This window comes from Phyllostomus discolor, chromosome 13 (assembly GCF_004126475.2).
Source record: "Phyllostomus discolor isolate MPI-MPIP mPhyDis1 chromosome 13, mPhyDis1.pri.v3, whole genome shotgun sequence".
NCBI lineage: Eukaryota > Metazoa > Chordata > Mammalia > Chiroptera > Phyllostomidae > Phyllostomus > Phyllostomus discolor.
The window spans coordinates 5598026-5626022 of record NC_040915.2 but is presented as its reverse complement, the minus strand read 5'-3'; the positions used below and the strand labels follow the sequence as shown (position 1 = coordinate 5626022).

At 37.3% G+C, this 27997-nt stretch overlaps 1 protein-coding gene across 2 annotated transcripts; it reads right to left on the bottom strand.

The window, feature by feature from the left end:
* On the bottom strand, nt 1–27997 carry LYRM7 (LYR motif containing 7). 2 transcript variants are annotated; one of them, XM_036014836.1, is made up of 5 exons: nt 27571–27997; nt 16461–16533; nt 14969–15039; nt 11998–12079; nt 1–1502 (listed from the first exon to the last, which is right to left on the bottom strand). In XM_036014836.1, exons 1-5 carry the CDS (start codon nt 27601–27603, stop codon nt 1432–1434), a joined length of 330 nt encoding a protein of 109 aa, XP_035870729.1. In that variant the 5' UTR covers nt 27604–27997; the 3' UTR covers nt 1–1431. The 2 variants fall into 2 exon arrangements, with proteins under 2 accessions (XP_035870729.1, XP_028384397.1); XM_028528596.2 differs by having other exon boundaries at nt 27614–27966.

Here is a 27997-nt window from a genome sequence, read left to right as displayed (position 1 = left end):
ATCCATTTCATAGACTACTAACTAATCAGTTCAACAGTATTAGGAAGCATCAAGGGTAGTGTCTGGTTTAATGTTAAGTGTACTACATCTAAATAATTTTGATAATGTTTTGAACTCCTAATACTATTTTTAAGTATGAAATTTGATATCTGGCATGGATATACCAGTAAGTTTTGCCAAAAAACAAAGCATTGAGATTCTTGTAAAAACTAAAAACCCTGCCTGGGCTGGTGTGGCTCAATGGTGTGAGTACCAGCCTGCAAACCAAAGAGTCATCGGTTCGATTCCCAGTCAGGGTACATACCTGGGTTGCAGGCCAGGTCCCCAGTGCGGGGCATGCAAGAGGCAACCACACATTGATATTTTTCTCTTTGTCTTCCTCCCTTCCCCTCTCTCTAAAAATAAATAAATACAATCTTTAAAAAAAACATAGAAAACCCCTAAAAACCCTGTGTCATCATCACTGAATGAGAGAACTGATTAGAGAATGGGAGAAAACACACTGTTTACTGAGAAAAACTGAGTGGTAAAGATACTCATAAAAGAGAAACAAGAAGAATATTAAATACGATTTTATAATTCCTACCATTAGATGGCAGAATGCCAGGATGTTTTGTAATACTGTAAATCTCTTCAGGACTGGGATGTGTGAAAGAAGAAAAGTCATTTACATTTTACTGATGAAAATGAAGAGGATGCAGCCATATATTACATTTGACAATAAAGTCTAGCTGCGGTCTAAGCACAGCTAACTCTACTAGGGCTGTATTATACAGTTTGACTAAGGGTCACTGTTTCTTTTGAAAATTGAGATTTCTCTATTCCATAGTGATCCTAGGTGATTTTGATATTTTATTATCTATCATCAGAAGACTGATGAAAAAGTTGTCTTTATAGGAACGAAGAGATATTCTCTATCTCTACAAAGAAACTGTATTATTTACTACTTACAAAAATCTTTTCAGTGATTTAGGAAACAAAGGTGATCTTCTTGGAGAGTTGGCACACACTGTGATATTCTAACCAATTTAATGTGCTTGGGACTAATCGTCAATTTAATCTAATAATTTTAATCCAATAGTTTCATTTCACATAGGAGGAAAACCCATCCACTTGTCAAAACACTGCATTCTCAGTTATGCTAAGACTCATTGAAGTCAAAGAAAAGTAACCTCCCCAAACATTTATTTCACTTTATAAAGTTTGATTTTCAATGAAAATGAAATGTGTTATCTAATGTTCTTTAGAAATACTTAGCTATGGAGTGCAGTTTTTAGCAATGTCCTTTTAAAGTGAAATTCAATGATAAAACTGTACTTTAATTCACTTATTTTCAGTATGCCAGTTCAGAATATCTGCATTTCCAGGACTTTTGTTGCAGTTATATATTTTAAAATTAAAGATTAAAGACTTGATTTTATCCTAGAAAATTCATGGCTTCTGGGTTGGTGCATCACAAAATGGCATATTATCTAGAAGAAGGTCTTTCCTAGGGACCAGTTCTGAAAGAAAAACAAAAAGGGAATAATTAACATCCTTAAAATTAAAAATAAATACACTCATTTGCCCTAAAATTTACAATAAAATATGGACTTTTAGGCAGATCTTCCAGAGATATTTTGTTTCAGTTAACTCCTAGGGTGGGGTCTTTTGATTTTAAATGGAGAGAGTAGGAATCTCATTTCAGACTATATAAAAACATGTATGATCAACTTAACCCTTTATCACTTAATTATTAAATATAACTAATTAAATACCTGAACAGAATTCAACTAAATCACATTATCAACCACCTGATTACAGTATACTGATAGTTAAAACCATTAATTGGAAAATGTTTTTATGCTACTTACTACAAAAAGCAAGACTGCTTTCTCAATTTAAAGGTTCCAAATTTTACAGAACAGTGGTTCTCAACTAGGAGTGTTGTGAGTGGTCACACCAACTGAAGAATGCTACTGGGAGTTAGGGGCCGGAGCCAGGGACGTGCGGGATCGTCTGGCGCTGTGATGAACGCTCCTGGTCATAATGTTATTGGTGCCCCATTGAGAAATATGAGCAACAACAAATACTGATTTCTAGGTAAGACATGTACTGGAATCAACTGAGGTAAAGCTCTTAAGATACAAAATTTTGAAGAGATACATGATTTCTCCTTTTTAACTCCAAAAAAGCTGAAGTCGGGTGAATTGTCAAGTTCAAACAATGTTCACACCACATTCTATGAACTAACTTGCCTAAACTCCTCAAAAACATCGTGAGCATGAAAGGTGCAGAACGACTGAGGAACTCCTCCAGATTAAGAAAGACGAAAAAAACATAATGACTACCTGCCATTTGTGTGATTCTCAACTGGGTAGTAGAGCAGAGGAAGATTTTCTTTCCTGCTGCTATAAAGTGCAGTTAGGAGAAATGCAAAAATCTGAATAACTGAACTGTATCCATGTTAATATCTTGATTTTGATAGTTACATCGTGGTTACATTTTTTAAAAAGTCCTTGTAAATTTAGGAAGCACACACTAAATCACAGGTGGTAAACACAAGGCCCTCAGGTCAAACCCAGCCCTCCACCTTGTTTTATCCAGCCCAGGACCTTATTTCTACCCAACGGCAGTACTGAGCACTGGCTTAACTGTTAAGGAGTTGTTAACATTTATACAGTCCTAAAATTACATTCGGCCCTTTGAAGGCAACTGCATGGCTGATATGGCCCCCCCGGTGAAAATGAGTTTAAAATATTTTTAAGAAATATACCCTAAAGTATTTCTCCAGTTCTAAATCCAAGTGGGCTACCATAATTTTTTTTTAAGAGCCTTAGCAAGAAAAGAGGCATTATCCTCAAGAACGTTCAGGCCCAGGCTGGTGTGGTTCAGTGGACTGAGTGCTGGTCTGCAAACCAAAGGGTCACTGGTTCGATTCCCAGTCTCAGGCACATACCTGGGTTGTGGGCCAGGTTCCCAGTAGGGGGTGCTGAATGAGAGGCAACCACACATTGATGTTTCTCTCCCTCTCCTTCCCCCTCCCTTCCCCTCCAAAAATAAATAAATAAAATCTTTAAAAAAAAAAGAAAAAGAAAGTTTAGCAAAAAAATGAGAAAGGATGGTGAAGCAAATGTGGTAAAATGTCAGCCTTTCTGGAATCTGGGTAAAGGAAATTCCCATATGCTTCAACTTTTCTTGCATCTTTTCTATAAATTTGAATTCAATTTAGAGGGAAATTAGAAATTCTCACTTATTTAAAAATAACTCATCTGACTAAAAATAATGCTCTTATTACCAAGATGGTAAATCTGGTTTACTAAAATAAAAATCAGTTAAATAAGTATTATTTAACCATTGTTTAAATCTCAACTGCTTGACTAAATCTTTAGAATTTGTACCAGATTATAGCTTAGGTTTTAACTTATTAACAAAGGCAGTACATTGTTCCATTCAACAAACATATATGTGCTTATTTTATGCTGGGCATTCCATGAAAAAATGAAGGTATAGAGGTGAATATAATAGTCTCTTCAATAGAACGTGGTGAGTATATTTCATAATACATGTTATACATTAAAAGATGCTAAGAGAATAGGTCTTAGAAGTCCTTATCCTAAGAAAAAAATGTAACTTTGTATAGGTCCTAAAACTAGACTTTTTGTGGTGATCATTTCATAATATATACAAATATAGAATCAGTATACTGTACGCCTGAAACTAAAATAACATTACATGACAATTTGAACTCTCAGCTTCAGAGAGTTCATAGTCTAGTGGAAAAGACAGATTAACCAAAAGTCCAACAAATGATGGTTTAAATGAGTAAGAGATTTAATTTTCTCATATATCAAGAAATGTAGAGTAGGTAGTCCTAGGCTACTGAAGATACTTAGTGCAGTAAGGACCCAGGCTCCTCTCTTCCTGTTCTGCCCCCCTTCATGCATGGTTTTTGCCTTCATTGTTGCTATCACAGCACATCTGCATTCTAGACACGAAGGGAGAAGGACAAAGTGCAAAAAGAGAGTGACAGGTTGGCCTATGCCCTTTAAACAGGAAAACAATAGTCTTCTTGGAAGTAACATCTAATACACAGCTGCTTACAATGACCAGAAATGTGTCACATTGTCTGCAAAATCACTTTTTTTTTTGCTTGTCACATTGCACCTTGAACACAGTATTTCAGCTAGTAAAAAAGAATGAACACTGGAGAGGCACAAGCAACCCACCGTTTTAAAGCTACACATGGACATATGCCCTTCTTCCCATCTATAGAACATATTCATTTACTACCTGACCCCTCTGGTCTCACTCATCCAGATTCTAATCAAGGATCTCTGGATGATGTGCTTGCTTTTCCATTAGGTCCAGCTGTGGCAACAAGGTAGCTACCTATTAGACCATAGTAGAGAATAGGATCCAGCAATAAAAACCTGGAATGGGAAACACACAGCAAATCCTAAAACCTGGTGGGCAGGAAAAGCGAGGGCTCACTTTTGGCAAAGCAATAAATTCTCTAGTCAGCCAATCTGGCAGCTGCTAACTGTGTTTTCTGGGAGAGTCAAAGATCCTCTATTGTCCACTGTCCTTCACAGCTCCTGGTTCTGCCCTCTGGGGGGGGGTCCTCCTTATCTGGAGGTAGGGATATTGGGGAAGATGCCCTTTTGTGAGTCTCTGAAGCTTTCAGAGTGCACTTCCTGTTGATATGTGTTCAGGGGCACAAGGCTGGCCCTGAGAGTTGAAGAACAATAGCCAGGCTTGGGGTATCTTGGCAATACAATTCATTCAAAAACTTTATAAGCTTTGGATATGTTTTTTTTTCTCAGTCATTGTCATGTACAAGTAGCCAGAGGCAAACATCTTGACACATACTTTCTAAGCATGAAGATGTTCATCCTTTGGTAATGGCCTCTGTTCTGCACATCCCCTAACCCTTAGCTAATGGACACTTCTTCTTTTTTTTTAATTGATTTGAGAGAAAGAGAAAGAGAGGAAGAGAGAGATTTGTTGTGCCACGTATTAATGCATTCGTTAGTTGATTCTTGTATGGGCCCTGATCGAAGGATGAACCTGCAACCTTGGCGTATCAGGACGACACTCTAACCCACTGAGCTACCCAGTCAGAGCTAATGGACACTTCTTCCTTTTCCTTTTTATTGTTATACTGTTACAGTTGCCCCAATTTTTCCCTTTTTGCCCTCCTCCTCCCAGCCCGCCCCCTGCTCCCACAGTCAACCTAATGGACGCTTGAAGTAATGAAAAACCATAGGCTCAAGTGAGTAGGTACGTCCTATATCTGATCTTTGTGTGGCAAACGAGAGGGCTTGGGCCATTGATCTTATTTCATGTTTGAGCTCAGAAGCCCCCTTCTTGTGTTGGTGTTAGTTTTAGTGGATAGGAGCAATTGACATTTTCAACCCTGCAAAGCTCTATCTAAATCAGGGATTTTCAACCTTTTTCATCTCACGGAACACATAAAGTAATTACTAAAAGTCTGCAGCACAACAAAAAATATATTTTTTGCCAATCTGACAAAATATATAGGTATAATTTTGACTCATTCACACCAGACAGCTATGGTTGTGTTGGCTGTTGTCAGTTTTTTATTTGACAATCTAAGAGAAAAGAGGTCAGTGTCCCTGACTACATAGTCAAGTTTTGCATGTTTAAAAAATTCTTGCTGCACACCAGTTGAAAATCACTGCTATAAATTATAGGAGTCTCAATCAGACTTCAGAATGTGGACAGAAGAGTTCCGCTTGGCAAAGGAGTACTTCCTTCTATCTTTGCTTTGCTGCCCAACTAGCTTAATCTGCCTTCATCCTCTTTTTCAATATTTTGCTGAAAGCAGGAAGAAATAATCAGTGCACACTGACATTTTGATTATTTCCCCTATTGCAGTAATCTCAGCCAGTACTTGGTCTGTGTTCCAAGAAACAGCAGGAGGCACTTACCTTACATTTCACCACACATGACAAGAGCCATCAGCTTAAAGCTTGTAATGGTCAGGCTCATGATAACCATACCACGTTCCCCCATCCTTGCCTTCAATTCAACTAAATTAATATTTTAGGTTGTGTGATTTTTAGTACCTCATCTGTGGAAACAACTTCTATTGTTCTTATTTAAAAGTAACAGAAGCTGATTCTGGCTGATGATGCAGAGAAGGCATTTAGTAATGGGTATTTGGTCTAACACGTGGAATTGTTGTAAGAGCTTAAAAATTAGGCGGACTTGCAGATAAGCTGCTAGGAACAATGTCCAAAGCCATGCCACAGAACTGGACTGATGATAAAAACCACTGCTGACTATGGGGCACTAGAAGAAACTGCCACCTTTTCTACCCCCATGGAGCATAAGATGCTACATTTCAGATGCTCCTTTTGACATCTGCTCCTGCCACCACACCAGGGCCATACTGTATCAGTCACTTGACTCTGCAACCACTGATGCTATTCCTGCCAGCAAAACAGATTCTGTGCTAAGCCCCTTTTCTCAAGTGCATTTCTGAATACAGATGAATGTGTTACACCGTATGCAGCCCATGCTTGAGCTGCACAGGAAACTGAGGAACTGAATTTTCTAGATTTTATCCTGGGGATTTAGAACTCCTCCCTGAAAAAAAGCAAGGACATTCAAAGAGTGGTAAATAATCAGAAAACCTGTCAGATTTCACTACTCCATCCCTTCATAAAATTCACCTTATTAGGTAATCTTTGGAATCAAAAGATACCCTACAGTTGAATTTTTCTGTATTTGTTAATTGCTAACACTTTAATTAGGCCAAATATATCAGTTAAATTTACATGCAATACATTATTTTTCACTGTAAGTTTGTTTTATAATTATAAAACCCCTGACTGCTCTACATATTATATATTAAAGTACCATAATAATAATATTAGTTTATTAAGTTGCCAGATCTTAATAAAGAACTACATTAAGATCATGGTTTATTTCCTATATTTTAAGCCCCTGACAAACTTTATCTACTATGGCCATATTAAATGTATTGTTAAAAAGTAATTCCTACTTGGCCATAAAAAATAAAAAAAAAAAAATCTTACCATTTGAGAAAGCATGGATGGACCTATAGGGTATTATGCTAAGTAAAATAAGTCATTCAGAGAAAGACAAGTACCATATGATTTCACTAACCGTGAAATATAAAGAATAAAATTAATGAACACACAAAACAGAAGGAGACTCCTCATGGATACAGTGAACAAACTGATGGCTGCCACAGAGGAGGGGGGTTAGGGGACTGGGTGGAAAAGGTGAAGGGGTTAAGTACAAATTGGTGGTTACAAAAGAGTTACAGGATATAAAGTGCAGCACAGGGAATACAGTCAATAATGTCATAATAACTGTGTGTGGGGCCAGGGAGTACTTTAAATATCGGGACATCGCTCTGTGAAGTACATGATTGTCTAACCACTACACTACACACCTGCAACTAATATAAAATAATACTGAACATAAACTGCACTTTGAAAATAAAGTTTAAAAGGTAATTTCTTAAAATAAAAAGGCTTAAACTCAATTATGGCCCTAAATCAAAATTTAGGTCAAGATTTTAAATAAATAAATAAATAAATAAATAAAGTAAGCATGAAGTAACATTTCCAAACTCATTTTACGTGGCCAGTGTTGTCCTGATACCAAAACCAGGCAAGTACATTACTATGAAAGAAAATTGCAAGGAACAGGTATAAATGACCCATGGACATGGACAACAGGATGGGGACTGACTGTGGGGTGTGCGGCAGGGGACAGTGATGGGGGAAAATTGGGACAACTATAATAGAATTAAAAGAAATTTTTTAATCATAAAAAAATAAATGAATGCAGAAAATGTATTTAAAAAAATTATAGGTTATCTGATATCCCTGATGACCATAGATGCAAATATCCTCAACAAAATATTAGCAAACTAAATGCAACAATACACTAAAAGAAACATTACACCATAATCAAGTGGGGTTTATTCCAGGGATTCAAGGATGGTTCAACATCCACAAATTAATCAATGTGATAGACCACATTAACAAAATGAAGGATAAAAATCATAGGATCAGCCCTGGCTGGTGTAGCTCAGTGGATTGAGCTTGGGCTGCTAACCAAAGGGTCACCAGTTCAATCCCCAGTCAGGACACATGCCTGGGTTGCAGGCTAGGTCCCCGGTACCAGGCATGCAAGAGGCAACCACACATTGATATTTCTCTCTTTCTCTTCCCCTCTCTCTAAAAATGAATAAATAAAAATCTTTAAAAAAACCTCATAGGATCAATTTGATAGATGCAGAAAGAACACTGGACAAAATTTAAATTCATTTACGATAAAAACTCTCAACAAAGTGGGTATAAAAGAAATGTACCTCGACATAAGAAAGGCCGTATATGACAAGCCCAAGCTAACATTATCCTCAATGGTAAGAAACTGAAAGCTTTTCCTTAAAGACCAGAAACAAGGCAAGATGCTCATTCTTATTGCTTCTATTCAACATAGTACTGGGACTCCTAGCCAGAGCAATTAGGCAAGAAAAAAAGAACTAAAAGTCATCCAAATCAGGACAGGAGAAGTAAAACTGTCTCTATTTGTAGATGACATGACATCATTCATAGAAAGCTCTAGAGACTCCACCAAAAAAACTGTTAAAACTAATAAATAAATTCAATAAAGTTACAGGGTAAAAAATCAATATATAAAAATCAGTTGTGTTGCTATACACTAATAATAACCAACTAGAGAAATTAAGACAATGATCTCATTTACAACCTCATCAAAGAGAATAAAATACCTTGGAATAAATTTAACCAAGGAGGTGAAAGACTGGTATGTTGAAAGCTCTAAGACATTAATAAAAGAAACTGAAGATGATACAAATAAATTAAAAGATATTCAGTGCTCATGGAATACAAGAAGTAATATTGTTAAAAGTTCAATACTATCCAAAGCAAGCTATAAATTCAATGCAACCCCTACCAAAATCTCAACAGCATTTCTAACAGAAATAGAACAAACAATCTAAAAATTTGTATGGAACAACAAAAGACCCCAAATAACCAAAGCAACCTTAAGAAAGAAGAACAAAGCCAGAGACATCACACTTCTTCATTTGAAACTATACTACAAAGTTGTATCAACCAGAAGAGTACAAAACAGACACATAGATCAATGGAACAGAATGGAGGGCCTCCCAATAAATCTATATATATGGTCAATTAATACATGACAAAGCAGCCAAGAATATACAATTGGGAAATGATAGTCTCTTCAATAAATATTTTAGAAAACTGAACAGCCACATGCAGAAGAATGAAAATAGATGCCATGTGCCCTGACTGGGAATTGAACCAGTGACCCTTTAGTTTGAAGGCCGGCACTCAATCCACTGAGCCACACTAGCCAGGGCCCATTTATATCTTAATAGAAAGAATAAGGCCATTATTAAAGCCATATAGCATTATATACTAATACATAAAAGAATCAAAATTTTCCATCCTGTGTGAAAATTCAATTATACAGAAAAAACAAAAAGTAAAAAGAAATTTAAACCAATACTGTCCTACTTAAAACCAGGTATCTGAAACATAGATATAAAATTTAATTATTTAAAATAACTTAAATTTTTATTCACATAATAGAAATAACCTTTACTTGTGATCACCTGTATAAAATGTTGGCTATACACTACAGAGCTCTAAGGAAGAGCTCTAAAGCTAATAACTATAAATTTTTAATTTAAAATTAACTATGTTTACTATACTTATAACTCAGATCTAATAATTTCTGATAAATCCTAATAAACTAAAAATAACTTTAAAAGCCCTATAGGACTGATTTACATCACTAGGTATCATGATTTATTATAAGGCATTATGGTATGTGATACAAGAACAGAAAAACAAATTAATTGAAGAGATTATAAAGCCAGAAACAGATGTAAACACATATACAGTTACTGGCTTCTATGACAAAGGTGACCCCGCACCGCAGGAGGAAAAGAGTGCTGTTTTCAGTGAATGCCCGGTCAACTGTTTACATGTAAGACGTAAATCTTGACCCCTCTCTCACACCACATATAAAAATCAACTCTAGTTGACATAAACAACCAAATGGGAAGATCCAACAATAAAGCTTTTGGAAGCAAGCGTAGGAAAATCTCTTCATGACCTTGCTTTAATACTTCTTAAACAGGACTCAAATGTACAACAGGTCCTGAAATAATGCCATTTTGTTCAACCTCATATCAATGTAATAGTGATGAGATGCCTGAGGAGCTTAACTCTTGTTTATATCAATTAGCCTACAGAAAAACTGGTTTCATTATATGTCACTTCACTTAAAGTTGCAAAACATATTGGCACCATTGAAGACTTACTATACTAAACACAAAGGAGAAAAATGGATACACTGGGCTACATTAAAATTAAGAATTTCTCATCAAAGATAAAAATGAAAAAGGAAGCCACGAAGTAGAAGATTCTTATCATTCATATATCCAACAATGAGTGTGTATTCAGAACATGTAAAGAATTCTTTGAAATCAATAGTAAAAAGGTAGATAATTGCTACGAAAAATGGGCCAAAGGTTTGAACAGCCACTTCATAAAATACCTGGCCACTAAACAATTGAAAAGGTGCTAATACTTCATTAGTAACTAGAGAAATGCAAATTAAAGACACAATGTGATACCATTAGACAACCACCAAAAAGACTAAAATGAAAGAGCCACGCAGTACCCAGTGCTGGGGAGGATAAAGCAACTGGAGCTCTCGGACACCACCGTTGGAAGTGTAAATCAGTGTAACCATTTTGGAGAACTGATTAGCAGTATCTACTTAAAGCTAAATAAATACACGGTCTTTTTGACGTGGAAAATTCACTGCTTTATACATATTCCCAAGAAAATGCATTATATATGTATGTGTATGTAGATATATATACATGTACATACACATATTTTTTAAACCAAAAGTCACATAGAAGAATATTCAAAGAATCATTATTTATCATAGTTCAAAATTAGGAACCCAAACAAACAACAGTAGAATGAATGAACTTTGGTATACTCAAACAGTATTCATAGAAATGTTGCTATGTACAACAATATAGATGATTTTCACAAATGTAATGTTGAGAGAAAGAAGCCAGACAAAATAGTAATCCTGTATGGTGTCGTTTATATAAAGTTAAAACACTTGATAAAGTTAAAAATTGACAGTGTTAGAAGTCAGGACAGTGGTTATACTTGTGGGGAGGGAGTGTGTGGCAGGAACATAAGGCCATGAGAGGGCTTTTGGGGTACTGGTAGTATTATATCACAGAGCTTGACGCAGATGTTGGTTACATGAATATTTCACTTTATGAAAATTCACTGGGATATAGGTACAAACTGGACACTTTTCTGTTTGTATGTTATACTTCAATCATTTACTTTAAAGGGGAAAAAAAGCCCTTCAAAATTGTTAGTGCCATCTTTTTGTTGTTATTGTTGTCTCCAAAGAAACTTTAGGGAATAAAAACAAAATATAATGTGAAATGAGATTCTGCCAAAGCCCCATCAGGAGCCTTGAGGTATAATGAAGGATTCTCTACTCTATTTTTATTTTCTATAATCCCAATTTTTATGAATTAAAATACCTCTAATCACAGAATAAAAAGTAAAGAAACAGACTTAGTCTAGGTAGGTGATAAATGATACTAGAAATGTTAATAACTTTAAATAAACATAATAAAATAGCCACACTGTCCTTGTAACTATAGTTTTATAAATATAACCAGTAGTTAAGATTAAAAAGAAAAGTTAAAAAAGAAAAAGAATAAAATATGGTAAAACAAAGTTTCATAATTCAGCATTTTTAAATGCTTGCCTTACAAATGTATACAATATACGTATACCACATTGTCTGGCAAAATCAAGCTGTTTTACTGATCAGCATTAAAAACCCTGTTAATTGCTCAATATTTTAAAACACTGCAATCAGAAAATAGTTTTCTTTAACTTTACTTACTCAGTGTATCGTGATCTGTGTGAATGCCTTGTATAACACATGTTCTGAGTACCAATTCCACATCGGAACCTATTTTTATTAGCTGTTAAGAAAACCAAAACCAAAGAATAAATCCTTTGAGTGTTTTTTTAATGGTTCATATGAATATACTATTTTTGAAAACGATTTTTGAAAAGAAATTGTTTATTACAATTTCTTTTTTTAGGTAATACTGCCTTTAACTTTTTTTTTCTTTTTTTTAACTTTTTCTAACCATTGCAAGTGTACAGAAAGCTCAGATAGGTGTATACTTTTAACTTTCCCAAAATGGACTTAGAACAGTTTTTTTGTATATATATTTTACAGTGTGTTTAAAGAGTTTTGTTTTGGCGGTATGTGAATATTTCTTGGACAGAGATGGATGTTCTGAGAACTAGAAAGTGTTGTATTAGGAGGCACAAGACTTGGATTCCAACTCTGGTTCTGTCATTAAGTGTATGGCCTTGGGTTAATAACTACTCTGAGCTTCAGACCTCATCATCTGCAAAATGAAGACCTGGACTGGAACAGAAATTCTCAATGGTGTGGGCACCTTGAGGGGCTTTGAGACTCTTTCAGAGGACCCATGACGTCAAAATTATTTTCATAATACTAGAGCCTTCTGCACTGTTTGAGTTATGAGAAGTAGAGCTTCTTTATGAAATACCTTTTGTACTTGAATAAACCACTGACAGGCAGGCAAACTACGATTATTCAGACTTGATTATTTGGGAGACTTTCTCTTCAAAATGAGTGAAGTGAGGCAGGAAGTGAACAGGGGCCTGATGATACAGTCTCCCAGGTCATGGTAGATAAGGACTTTAGATTCTGCTCTGGGTGGGACGGGGTATCATGAGGGTTGTGAGCAGAGGACAGATAGAGTATGTCTTTTTTTAGAAAGGCTCAGTCTGCCTTTAAAAGTACTGAGAACGGCCTGCAGGATGTTAGAGCAAAAGAACGGAGATCCAGCAGGAAGCTGTTGAAACAATTCAGTGAGGTATGATGGTGACTTGAACCAGAAGATGATGAGGAGGATGAGAAGTGGTTGAATTCTGGATATATTTTAAAGGTTACACCAACAGGACCTGCTGCCAGATTCAATGCGTGAGAGAAGGAAAGCAGACAAGAAAGAGACACCTAGGTTTTCGGTCTGAGTGTCAAAAGGAGGGAGCTGCCATTCATCGACATGGAAAAGGCTGTAGGAGAGCAAAGCTGCCCAGCCTGACAGACCTGAGAAGGGGATTAGCAGGGTAGAGAGAGGGGGAAGAAATAAAAGATCTCCTCACCCACTGGAGGTGCACAAACTGAGTGGAGTCCTAGGTCTAAGGCTGGGAACAAGGTCAGAAGGGGAACATGGGATTAGGGGAGACCAGAGGGAGTGGACAGGAGGTGGTGTGTATACATCCTGGAGAATCCCCCTCCAGCCACCAAAATATACACATATATCCATTGGTCTATATATCCAGTAGGTCTAATAAGAACAGAGTTTCACACTGCAACTAATCTTTAAGGAAATTTATCACTTGTTGGCATACAGTATCAAAGAATATTTACCATTATTTGAAAAGACTATTATGTACCTTTCCAACTATTTAGTTGTGTGAGGCTCAATTTTCTTCAAATACTTCAACCTAAAAAACATACTGAATGAGGAAGCAGATACAATTTAGCTGACTTCTAAGCCAGACATGAAAGAGATTTGCAAAAATGTAAAGCATGTTACTCTTGTCACTAAATTATTTTGAAAATATAGTTAATTTTTCATAAATAATGTATTTGTTAACATGTAATAAGCTTTTGTTTTAAATGATTTAATCAATATGTATTTTTTAAATTTCTGTTTTAAATTCTAATATGGTAAATACTGATAGGTATGACATAAAAACAGCACTTTTTAGGGTCCTCAATTTTTAAGAATATAAAGGGGTTTTGAGAATAAAAAGTTTGAGGACCGCTGGTCTATGTCTTCTTAACTTCTGTATAAATAAAAATTACCATATATATCCCTGTTTGCCCTTTCATATGCTTAAGAGAAATCTTTCCCTTTTTTCTTTATCTTATAGGGATAGAAATACTTGAGCTATCTCATTTTATATCATTAGCTTGATTATTATAGATATTTACTACTTCAGAAATGCCATCTTTAAAAATATAAATGCATATTTTTCAAACATTTTTTAAGATGTGGACATTTTATTAAATATCCAAAAAGTTCTCTAATTTGTACCATCCTTTTTATCAAACTAATTCTAGGAATCATAACTAATCCTGCAAATAATTTTCCATTTCTCATTTTCTTCGTATGGGTCTTTTCCCCCCTATTTTATACAAGGTTAGCTACAGGAATACTTGGGAAATTCAAGACTGAGACAATGTATATATGCAACATGATTTTATACAGAAAATAAATCATTGTGCATTTTTTTCAATTAATATGTATTGGGAGTACTAGGGAATTCACAGACTAATGTCAGTAGACTGTCTTCAACTAGAACAAGTGACTAAAATGCAAATATAGAAGGCAAACCAAGAGCAGGTCATAAACTCTGGCTGGTTAATTCCACTGCCAACATAGGAATTAAAAAAAAAATCTGTCTAGTTGAGCTCAGTGGGGAGATGTTCCCTCTATAGCTCCGAGTTACTACAGCACACATTCTCCTTACTTTCAGTCACTTGCCTTAAGCGAAGACAGCATTTCTGTGCTGTCTAGGATGATTCAGTTGCTCTTGTTTTGACCATGGTAGCATCCATGTTCTTTTCACCACACAACTTGCTATCTTATAGATACAAGCAGATGAACCAGAGGAGGAGAGCCATACTGAATAAGTGAAGGTTATCTATACTTGTTCTAACTCTCAGGGTTTTTATATCAAATAATACTTCTATTTTCATCATTTCCTTTAATTGCCAAGAAAATGTATGAGTTTTATTGTAATTGAAAAGATTACTATACCTCTTCTATTTTCTTAGGAGAAGTTTCACTTTTATTATTTTTGAATTCTTCATTTATCTTTCTTCTGGCTGCTACAGAAAGAAAAATACATATACAGTTATTTGCTTTTCTAATTTATAATTCCTGTCCCAATAATTTACATGTTATTCATTATGAATGGCTGGTTCTGTAGTAGAGGAAACAGTTTTGCCCCATGTAAAACAAAGTATACAAATAAGAAATAGATTAAAGAAGTGGACAGGCTGGCAAACGTGTAATTAAACCTAATATAAACATTCAGCACTCTAATACTTTTGTTTCCTGCTTTTTACTTCCAACCTCATTTATGTATGCCTATCTGTTAGATTCTAATAAATCCAGTGTTTTGTTCCTATAAATTTAAGAATTTAAATTAAAATTTTTAAGATGGCAAAACCCAACATATATAAGCACATTAAATAACACATACATACACAAATTAAAATAAAGTTATAGCAGCCTCAGGGCCTTGGCTGACAGGCAAAGTGAGTGACAAATAAAACTGTTGTTTATATGCACCATCAAGACTGTGGTATCATTGCAGCAGCATAATCTGACAAACTGCCTTACTGTATTGCTGTGAGCATTTAATGGAATGACCCATGTAAAGTTGTTAGTAAATATGCAATGTCAGCTGTTCTTATAATTATTTCATTTTAAAACTTTAAAAATAGCAAAAATATGCTCTTTTGATGGAGAATAGTCATAAAACCTTCCTTCTATGCTTCATAATTGCAATATGTAAGGTGGTTAGGAGTCTGGGCTTTGGAGTCAGATTGCACAGACTGAATCCTAGCTCTCACTCTTACTAAGCACAATGTAGGGCAATTCCTTTCACATTTTTGTTAGTTTCTAATCTGAAAAAATAGAAATTATAAAAGCAACTACATCACTAGGCAGTTAGAAGAATGAAATGAAGAATGTGTACAAAGTGCAATATAAGGCATACACTTTAGTATTCAAGAAATTACTTTCAGTGAACTCGAAAAACTTGAATTCCTGGGGACAGTGGGGACACTTTACCTAGGTTAAAGAGGTTTAGAAATACATGAGGATTGGAACTGAACCTGACCAACACAGAACCTAAGCTTCACATTTCTGAGTTTCAGATAAGATAGAAACCACATAAAATAATGAAATACTGAATGTGGAACTATTGGGATAGATCCAGTATTATTTTTCATAGCGGCTGTCACTTCTAGAATGATACAAGGTATTAACAATGTGGTAGTATCAGGTCCTAGGGAGTGTGAAAATTTGATTATAAAATAGAGAAGTGGCTTTAATTTTCTTTAAGTATATACTCCTCAAAAAGTGTAATGTAAACTAATCTTCATAATACAAAACAACATTAGAGAAGAGGTAGTGAAGGGCATTCCCTAAGATGAGTCTTGACTGTATACAAGGTCTCTTGGATATGTTAGCAGCCATCTGAAGAATGGATTTATTCCAAAGGGGAAAAAAATAAACTTACCTTTTAATGCTCTGGTATCATTTTTAAAAACTTGTTGTCTGGTCCTGTGCAATGTTTTAAAGAGTTGTAAAACCTATCAAGAAAAACAGAACTCAGACCTCAAAAGAAAAAAGTCACATTTTACATAATTACGAGATTTAAATAATATTTCTTTTCTATTTGTTTCTTAGACTATTTTTCAAGTAGCTGATGAAAACCAGGGTTTGTCAAAATACCTTTCCATTAATTATATATCCTTAAATTTAAAAAATAACTTTATTTACAAAAACAATACAAAATTCTTTGAAACAAAACAATTCAAAGATAATTAAAAAGTTAATAATCTCCCTGCCAAAACCAGTCTGCTAAGGTAAACAACTTTACCAGTCTGATATGTATTGTTACCATTTTTCTTAACATGGTGAGGCCTTCATCTGTTCTTAAAGTGAGACACACGTATATACAAAGTCATGATCTTACTACATCTTAAGAGAGCCCAGAACAAAGATATTTCAGGAAATTTTGGCAAGTTAAATCGTGATTTCTCAAAAGATAAGTAAAATGCTGAGATTTTTTAGTATTCTACAACTGTGCTAAAAAATGGAGAGAAAAGAGCCTGGCACTTTGGTAAGAGACAGACAGTGGCTGAGGCTACCTAACATTTCTCAAATCCAAAAAGTTCCTCAGTATTACTCCCCCAATATTGCTTTTCCTCCTGTCTTCTCAATGTCAGTTATGGAAGACACAGAATTTCTCAAGCCAAAAATCTCAAGGTCAACTTTAAATATACCTTACTCTTCATGTGGAAATGTTAGGATGTCTAATTTTTTGGTATATCCACCATATCCCCAAACTATTTAAGATCAGATGCTCCCCACCTCTTCCCTAGACAACTCACAGAGATTTGTCACCCTGACACCCTTCTCTCCTTTCCTGCAGTCAGTTTATCACACAGTAATATCTAACATTTACTGAGATTATCTTGTGTGCTAGGCACTATTTTAAATATGCTAGAAAACCTATTACTTTAAAGGTAGACACCAAAACAGAAACAGGAAATGAGGGGCAGAAAACATAAAAATAAAACAAAACAAAAAACAAATAACTATGATTAACTCGTAAGTTATTGCAAACATGGAATAACAACAACAAAGTTAAATTAAAAAGGAACATTCAAAAACTCCCAAAAGCTCTTGCATACCAAATAAATGAGAGCAAAGATTAAGTAAAGTAAAACTGCCCAGAAAGTAGAATAAAAATTGAGAGAGAAATTGAGGAGAGAACAGATAAGAAAATTAAGGGAGTGGCCTAGATGGCTCCAACAACAGGGAACAGAGAAAACAGAAATTAAAATGGGGATAAATCAAGAAAAGTCCACCAAGTAAGCTACATGAGTTCCCAGATTGAAAGGGCTCCACCAAGTGCCCAACACAAAACCCATACCACTTCTCATCATAAGTTCAGCACAATGCTAACAAAAAGAAAAATCTGAGAGAAAAAACAGTTCACATACAAATGGTAAAAAATCAGAATGGCACCTGACTTCTAAATAGCATCACTGTGAGGAGACAATAGTGTAACATCTGCAAGTTTTGAAAAGAAAATGTCCAGCTTAGAATACCATACATAGCCAAATTATTGCCTATTGTACAAGGGCAAATAGACATTTTCAGAAATGCAAATTCTCTTATATGCTGTATACCGTTTCTTGGAACACTACATGGGTTCCACCAAATATGCTCCACCAAAACAAGGGATGAACCAAAGAAGAAAAAGGCATGGGAATCAGGAAGACAGGTGATCCAACACCAGAGAGGCACAGGTGATGGTAAAGGACAAATACAGGTCAGCATTTGTGCAACCAGCCAAAAAAGCAACTAGTCTGGACTATAGGAAGAGCCTGAACTGTTCCAGAAAAGATGTGACTAGGGATAATATAAAACTGGTAGACTTTAGCTTTGTTCAGAGTTTGGGAATATACAGGAAACTAACTAATGATAAAAACAAGGCAGTTATTAATTTCAGAAAAATTAAGAATTACAAGCTAAATCAATATAATTATATTTATATTAGAGAGCTCAGGTGTGGATAAGTTTTATATAGTCAAATTATACCAGAGACAAAACTGATTAACCATGGGAGCGAGGTGGGGAGGGCTAGGTGGGTGGGCTGGGAGTAAAAGATAGAAAACTATACTTGAACAATTAAAATAAAATTAAAAACAAACAAAAACTGATTAACAAACACTTGTATATTGAGATGAATAAGGTGTAAGGGGTAGCTTAGTCCTCAACCTCCATGGTTAAAAGTCAACAAATAATATCACCAAAGAGAAAATAAGTTAACAGCAGTTTAAGCATATTTAGAAACATAGAAGTAAATATCATAAGAAGCTAAAATGATTAAAAATTCTCATCTCCGGGGAGTAGGAATTAGGACTATGTAGACGGAAGTAGACACCTACTGGTATTTGTGTAATGATATTTATTTTTTATTTTTTTAGATTTTATTTATTTTATTTTTAGAGAGGGAAGGGAGGGAGAGAGAGAGACAGAGAGAGAGGGAGGGAGAGAAACATCAATGTGCGGTTGCTGGGGGTTATGGCCTGCAACCCAGGAATGTACCCTGGCTGGGAATCGAACCTGGGACACTTTGGTTCCCAGCCCACGCTCAATCCACTGAGCTACGCCAGCCAGGGGCTGTCACAATCTTTTTAAAGCAGAATGTGACTTGAGCACTACATTTCCATTCACAAAACTTGCCCTGAGTTACTTTTGAATGGCTTTACAACATGCCTAGGTTGGCTTATGATTTTGCTACTTTAAACAATACTTTTCTTTGGAATACAAGCCCTATAGATAATTACTTCCATCAAGTTGGTTCAGTTTAGCATACTAGAGGCCGTACGTGCTGTTGATAACTACAGGAGATGGAAGGTTTAAAAAGTAGATCCTAGGGGTTGAAGGTTGTTTTTAAACATGTACATCTCAGTATACTTCAGTGACAAAAAATTTGGTCTACTAAGGAATCCACTTGAGAGCTAAACACTTTAGATCACAAAGTTAACAAACATTAGATTACACATATCTCACTACAAACAACCTCATTCTGTTAAAAGAAGCCAATATGAAACTAGAAAAGAAAAACTAGCTCCGCTTTAGTGCCTGAAGTATCACAATATCATACACTTAGAAGTAGAAAGAAACCTTTTCTTTCCTTTAAGTACTGTCATACCATACAGATTTTTAGAATGTTAATTTAAAATAAAGGAAAAAGTCCTTGAAAATATATTACCAGAGGGAACAAAGGTAAAGTATTGAACACATGTACAAGTTATTGTTCAAGTGAGCTTAGTCTACTTCCTCTGTGTGATGTGTCATCATTTCCTTTGAGGGCAGGTGGCATCTCTTTAGTTACACCAGCAATGCTGTCATCAGCAGTGGGGTCATCTTCATCAATACCTAGACCAAGTTTGATTATCCTGTATATCCTGTAAGCGTGTGTCTGGAGATCTTTCAGACTGAAGCCAGGCGACAGGAGCGCCATCTCATGGAGGATCACCAGGTCCTTCACTGACTTGTCACTCTTGTCAACTTCTGCCTTCTGCCTTAAGGTCTTGATGATGCAATGGTCTAGGTTTGTCTCCAGATATTTCTTTGCTGCCATGTAACCCATTGTTGTTTCTCAGGGCTTTAGCCTGCATGATTCTTTCCATGTTTGCTGACCAGCCATACATGCTTGTGACAATGTAGCATGGGGATGTCACCAATCAGTTTAACACGACGACCTTTTCTACTTTTTTCTCCAAGATGTCCTTCATGATTTTTCAGAGGTTTTCAAACTTGTTTTTTTTTACCTTTTCCTGTTGTTGGTTTTTCTCTTCTTCATCTTCTGAAGTGCCAAGCCCTCTTTGGTAACCGACACTAAAGTCTTCCCCTCAAATTCCTTTAGCTCCTGGACAGAGTACTCATCAATAGGCTTGATCATATAAATAACTTCGGGGCCATGATTTCAAAGATGTTCCATGAAGGCCCGAGTTAGCTATCTGGTCCTTGGTCTCATCTGTGATGTAAAAGATGTGTTTCTGGTTTTCCCTCAACCATTCCATCACCAGAAGAAGATCATAGTCTATTAACAGCTCTGAAAGCTTCTGATTTTGAGTCTTCATGTATTCCAGGCCTAATATTTATAGGGAATTTCTCATAATACTTTTTGTAGTTTTCTTTATCTTCTGCCAGTTTAATAAAGAGTTCTAAGCATTTTTGGCTGAATTCTTTCTGATAACTTTCAAAATTTTGCTTTGTTGCAATATCTCCTGGGAAATATTTAGAAAGAGATCCTCGGAATCCACCACACCTCTAATAAAATTCAGATATTCATGGATAGCTCCTCAGTTATCCATGATGAAAACACTGCGAACATAGTAGGGTTTTTTCTTTCTGTTTTTTTAAAATATATTTTATTGATTATGCTATTACAGTTGTCGATTTCCCCCTTCACTCACCTCCACCCTGTACACCCTCTCCCACCCACATCTCCCCCCTTTATTTAGTTCATGTCCATGTGTCATAATTCTTTTGTTTCTACATTTCCCATACTATCCTTGCCCTCCCCCTGTCTATTTTATACCTACCATCTATGCTACTTATTCTCCATACCTTTCCCCCCTCTTTCCTCCTCCCACCCTTGTTGCTAACCCTCTGTGTGATCTCCATTTCTGTGGTTCTGTTCCTGTTCTAGTTGTTTGCTTAGTTTCTTTTGGTCTTTGTTTTAGGTGTGGTTGTTAATAATTGTCAGTTTGCTGTCATTTTACTATACATGTATTTTTTTATCTTCTTTTTCTTAGATAAGTCCCTTTAACATTTCATAAAATAAGGGCTTGGTGATGATGAACTCCTTTAACTTGACCTTATCTGGGAAGCACTTTATCTGCCCTTCCATTCTAAATGAAAGCTTGGCTGGATGGAGCAATCTTGGATGTAGGTCCTTGCCTTTCATGACTTGGAATACTTCTTTCCAGCCCCTTCTTACCTGGAAGGTCTCTTTTGAGAAATCAGCTGACAGTCTGATGGGAACTCCTTTGTAGGTTACTATCCCCTTATCTCTTGCTGCTTCTAGGAATCTCTCCTTCATTTTTACCTTGGCTAATGTAATTATGATGTGCCTTGGTGTGTTCCACCTTGGGTCCAACTTCTTTGGGACTCTCTGAGCTTTCTGGACTTCCTAGAAGTCCATTTCCTTTGCCAGAATGGGGAAGTTCTCCTTTGTTATTTGTTCAAATAACTTTTCCATGTGTTGCTCTCCCTCTTCTACTTCTGGTACCCCTATAATTCGGATGTTGGAATGTTTAAAGATGTCCTAGAGGTTCCTAAGCTTCTCCTCATTTTTTTGAATTCTTATTTCTTCATTCTTTTCTGTGTGGTTGTGTCTTTCTTCCTTCTGGTCCACTCCATTGATGTGAGACCCAGCTTTCTTTCCATCACTTTTGGTTCCCTGTGTATTTTTCTTCATTTCACTTATTGTAACCTGCATTTGTTTATCTAATTTGCGACCAAAATTAACCAATTCTGTGAGCATCCTGGTCACCAGTGTTTTGAACTGTGCATCTGATAGGTTGGCTATCTCTCGGTCGCTTAAAAGGATGGGTTCTGGGGCTTTTATTTGGTCTTCTGTTTGAGCCATCTTTCTCTTTTTTTGGTCTGGTCGCACCTATTCACATATTGAGGCGCAGAGCCTTAGGTGTTCACCAGGGTGGGGCACCCATCACTGGGTTGTGATGTTGTATGTGGGGGCGGGGTTGAGAGGGAACAATGGTGCTTGCTCCATTCCTGGGACTTCAGTCCCTTCTGCTGCTTCCCCTGAGCAAAATGGGCCCCTCTGGTGTGAATTCCCGTGTGGGTGGGCTTGTGCACACTATGGGACCCTCCAAGGACCTCTCCTGTGAGGCTGGGTGTCTCTCCATGCACCTCAACTCCCACAGGTGTCCTCAAATCAGTGTCCCGAGGCTCTATTTCCCAGCACTGGGATTCTGGGTTGCGCACAGTGTCTTGCTTTACAATTACTGCCTCACTGGGTCTGCTGGTTGCCACCCCTTGGCCAGGGTCTGCCAGCTGCCAGTTGCGCACACAGGGTTCACCCACTGCAGTCTTGTGCGCCTCAGATGACTTACTCGCCCCTGGATGCCTTATGTGCCGGTCCCAACGCTCTCTGCTCTTCACGCCAAGACCCATAACCTGCTGCCCAACTCTGCCCCCCCTACCGGTCTGGATGAATGGGTCAATTTCAACTCCTTGGTTGTCTGACTTCCATTCAGATCAATTTTCTGTCAGTTCTGGTTGTTATTCTGTTTCTAAATTGTTGTCGTCCCTTTCTTGGTTGTGCGAAGAGGCAAAGTGCATCCACCTATGCCTCCATCTTGGGCAGAAGTCTTCTTTCTGTTTTCAAATAGGTCAAAGGGAGCACATCTTGGAACAAAAAGGGCAGCTCCAAATTCCAATTGTCCTTTAACTGAAAAATGTTTCACTGCCAAGTGATCCTCATAGTCATTAGTCAAGCTTTTGTAGAATTCCCCATATTCTTTCTCAGTAATGTTGTCGGGATGTCTGGTCCAAACTGTCTTTGGGTTATTCAGCTCTATCTGATCACTGTACTTCTCTTTGATCTTCTTCTTCTTGTTGTCACCACCCTTCCTTTCTTCTTCCTCTTTGTCAGAACATCTTCAGTTTCACGTTTGTCATTGAACTTCTTTTCTTTCTCTTACTTTTCTTCAGTTTCATCATCACTGACTTCTTTATCACATTCTTTCTCCACAAAAAGAGCAATGAGTAGTCAATAAATTGAGAATGTTTTTTTCACAATCTCCTTTATCTTTCCCTCCTCTGAGCACTCAGTAAGGTCTTCTTTCAGATGCAGGGTAACTTTTGTTCTATGACCCATGGGCTCCCTGCATCAGTCCAAACTGTGAACAATCCTCCTACAGAAGGCACCCATGCATACTGCTCATCATCATTGTGTCTGGTGATCACGGCCACTTTTTCAGCAGTCAACAGGCCAGTCTGACACCAAATTGAACAGAGAGATATCTGTACCAGCCTGCAAAGCTTCCATGAACACTTTGGTCCCAGATTAAGCAATAGTACCACGGTTTTGATCACGCTGGCCTTGGTCATTCCAATTTCAGTATCCACAATAGTGAGGATTTGGTCTTATTTGTTTGAAATGAGATTAAGGTGTTGCTCTTTCCCAGGGTCCAGTTTACTGGAATCTGTCAAGATTTCATATCTGATCTTGTCCAGAGTTTCTAATGAATTTGAAATAAGCTCCCTCAGAAAGATCTTTATTCAAGTAGAAAATATAGATGATCAGTGACATCAACTGGGCAACTTCTACCTGAAAGGGAAATGTCTCAACCTCCTCCTTCTCCACATCAGCTGCATGTGAGTCTGGGTTTCCTCAGGCATCTCAGCTAAGGGACTGTGTGGGCTCCGCAGTAATGCAGTACCAGGATGCAGAAGCAACTGGCCAATATTTCTTAATCTTTACATATTTATCATCTGTATAAAAACTAAAAATTTTATTCAAAAAAAGAGGAAGGACACTATCAAAAAATAAAATACATTCCACAGAATGGGAGAAAATATTTACAAATCATATATCTGATAAGGGGCTAGTTATTTTTGCTACTATACCTTCTAGGGCAAGAGTAACAAAGGAAAAAATAAACAAATGGGACTACATCAAACTACAAAGCTCCTGTACAGCAAAAGAAACCATCAGAAAAATGAAAAGGGAACCCACTGTATGGGAGAACATTTTTGCCAATGAGGCATCTGATAAGGGGTTAATGTCCAAAATATATAAAGAACTTTACAACTCATCACCAGGAAGATAAATAATTCAATTGAAAAAATGGTCAAAGGACCTGAATAGACACTTCTTCAAACAGAACATACAGACTCCTTCAAAAAAGGACATACCTTTTTTTTTTTTAATATGAGAAAAAGCTGAAGGTCACTAATCATCAGAGAGGTGCAAATTAAAACTACAATGAGGTATCACCTCATACCTGTCAGAATAGCTATCATCAATAAATAAACAAACAGCAAGTGCTAGTGAGGATGTGGAAAGGGAACCTAGGGCATTGTTGGTGGGAATGCAGACTGATGCAGACACTGTGTAAAACAGTATAGAATTTCCTCAAAAAATTAAAAATGGAACTGCCTTTTGACCCAGCAATCCCACTTCTGGGAATATACTCTAAAATTCCCAAAACACCAATTCAAAAGAATATATGCACCGCTATGTTTATAGCAGTGTTATTTGCAATAGCCAAGATCTGGAAACAGCCCAAGTGCCCATCAGTAGATGAGTGGATAAAAAAAGCTGTGGTACATTTACACAGTGGACTACTACATGGCCCTAAAAAAATAAGGAAATCTCACCTTTTGCAATAACATGGATTGACCTGGAGATTATTATACTAAGTGGAATAAGCCAGTCAGAGAAAAACAAATACCATATGATCTCACTTATATGTGGTATCTAATGGACAAAACAGAAACAGGGGCAAGGATATATGGAACAGACTGACAGCTATCCAAAGGGAGGGGAAGGGGCTGGATGAAAGGAAGTGAAAGGATTAGCCAAAGAACACACATGCATAACCCACAGACACTAACAACAGTGTAGTGATGGCCAGAGGAAAGGAGGGGCAGGGGCTGAGTAGATGTGGGCAAAAGGGAGGAAAATGGGGACCTCTGTAATAGTGTTAACAATAAAAATAAAGTTAAAAAAAGTTTTACAACTCAATAATAAAAAAATTAATAGGCAACGGATTTGATTTTTGTTTTTCTTAAAAACAAAAATCAAATTTTTGCCAAGGGTTTGAATAGACATTTCTCCAAAGAAGAGAGATAAATGGCTATTAAGGCCATAAAAACATGCTCAACATAATTTTCCATTTGGGTAATACAAACTTAAATCTCAGTGACACTCTATTAGGAGGGCTATAGTAAAAAAGATAGCAAAAAACAAATGTTAGCAAAGATGTGGAAATACTGGAACTTATACATTGTTCGTAGGAATGTAAAATGGTGTAGCTGCTTCAGAAAACCATTTAGCAGTTGCTCAAAAAGTGAAAGAGTTATTACATGACCCAGCAATTCCATGCCTACGTATACATACCCAAGAAAAAAGAAAACATGTATTCACACAAAAACTTATACATGAATGTCCATAGTAGTATTATTTGTAATAGTGCCAAAAAGTATAAACAACCCAAATGTTCATAAACTCATGAATGGGTAAATAAAATGTATATCCACATTGTTATGGTTTGACTTGTGTCCTCTCAAGACATGCTGAAGTCCTAGTCCCTAGTACCTGAAATTGTGACCTTAGCTGCAAATAGGGTCTTTGCAGATATAATCACATTAAGATGAGGTATCATTAGTACCCTGGAATTATTAGAGCGAATATCACCTTGGAGTTAATACACTTTTATTAAAAAGTAGAAGGTTAAGTCATAGATCGTCTTCTCATCCCCATTTACTTGTACTGATCGGACACATTTAGGCAGTGTATATAGAGAATGCATTCTTCAGTCAGATCAGTTTGAATCTGACTTGGGCACTTATTGTAAGCTTGGACAAGTTACTCAGACTTTTTGCCTTAATTTTTTTTAATAATGAGGTAATTTTAAGGGTATATGGTATAATTTCTGTACTAGGTTTCACTGAAGATAGTCATTACTTACACCTTCCTTCTAAGCCGGGGTTATGTGCCCCTCCTGAGTATATCCCCAACACTGGGCACTTACTACGCTTATGTTAATTGCTTACTTGTGCCATACTTTCTCATAGGCTTCTTGGTTACCTTTATGTCCTCCGTGCTTAACACATTGTAGGCCTGGCTAAAATGCTTTTTTGGAATGAATCCTTTCATTTGTATTCAAGTTTTCCAAACAACTTCTCATTTCAAGGACTTCCCATATCCTAATTCCTCTCTCTGGAATGGTCTTTTTCTCCCTTCTCCTAGCTAATTTCTAAACTTGAGGTCACAACCTAACTTTAACTTTTATTAGAGCTATTTTTTGGCATCCCTGCAGATAGGTTAAATCCCAATTATATGCACACAAATACACTGTATTTTCAACTCAAAGCGCTTAACACAATTCTAATTAACTGTTAAAAATCTCCTGACCTGCTAGACTTCTGTATGAAGGCAAAGGTGGCCTGTTTATCGTTGCATCCGCTATGCCTAGATAGTATAGGCTAAATGTTGGCTGTTAGGTATTACTAATAGCTATTATAGCCACTCCAGAAGTTTTCTGAATGAATAATCCTTTACAATTCTGTCTCTCTTGGTGCTGTGACATATATTACAACGTGCTGAGAACAAGTTCAGCAGTACATGAGGCACTGCTTAGCGGCTCCCTGTTACTGACAATAAGCATTGCTCTTACTCACTATATTCTAGCAGGCCACTTCCCCCTTTCCATGCCTGTGTTTGAACCAGTGACAGGGGCAAATCCCAAACAGCCATGCTGATATTTAAGATTAAGAATGGCTCATCTCTGAGAATTACGCAAAGCCAGGAACGTGCATCGGCTTGATGACAAATGGACCTGAGACCAGGTCCTCAGGAATGTGACCCTGGCAGGGCCATCGATTCCCAAGCTCATTCAGAGCGCTTGGGTCTCTGTTCTGTGTCGCTGTTATTTTTGGTAATGAACCTGCCAGGACTCGGTTTCCTTGGTTCCTAGACTTCTGTGTAGCTTCCAGTTATATGACTATACCTTTCACCTCTTGTGATGATGGTTGATGAGCAGGGCTGCCTTTGGCGTCTCGTACACTCCCCAAGGATGGGAAATGGGTTCCTCAAATACTTGGTGGGGAGAAGAAACACGGGCAGAATTCAAGTCTTGCATCACGGAACACACTCGGTACCCCAGTGGACTAAGAACTAGAAGGCACTGGTGCTTCCCTCCCTCCTAGGCCCCTGCACAAACCCTTGAATACTCTTCGGGGTTAGGCACCTGACGCGTCGGGGGCAACAGCCATATCCTCCGTGGAGGGCCTGAACCCCAGCTACAGGACTCCAGAAAACATTCATCAAGCTTTGCTCTTAACACCCACAGTCGACATCGCACCCAACACCTCCCCATGCCCTGTCACCTTGGCTGCCTGACTCATGTCTCTCTTCACCGCGGCGGCTACCTCTCCGGCGGTCTAGTCGCCCCGCCTCCAGCAACCAATCCCGGCTCGGCGTGCGCGGGCCAACTCCGTAGCTACGCATCTTATGCACCGCAACCAATCAACACACAGCATCTCCTTTGTAGCCCCGCCTGTCGCGGAGAAGGAGAGAGAGGAGTTTGGTGAACCAGAGCCGCCAGGGTCCGGTAAAACCGCGAGAAGCCACGGAGGTCGATTACAGGCAGGAGGAGAACGGAAATCACCTGGACGCCATGTTAGTTAGGGGCTGAGTCACTTCCGGCTTTTCTGCTGCAACCCCTGGTGGCGAAGAGTGGATTGACATTTAAAGGATGGCTTCAGCATCTT

Coding starts and splice junctions, on each gene's coding strand:
- LYRM7 (XM_036014836.1), bottom strand. CDS start 27,603: ATGGGGAGGTGTTGGGTGCGATGTCGACTGTGG. Junction 15,040..16,460: donor TGATACCAGAGCATTAAAAG/GTAAGTTTATTT, acceptor TTCTTTCTGTAG/CAGCCAGAAGAAAGATAAAT. Junction 12,080..14,968: donor CTCCTAAGAAAATAGAAGAG/GTATAGTAATCT, acceptor TTTTCTTAACAG/CTAATAAAAATAGGTTCCGA.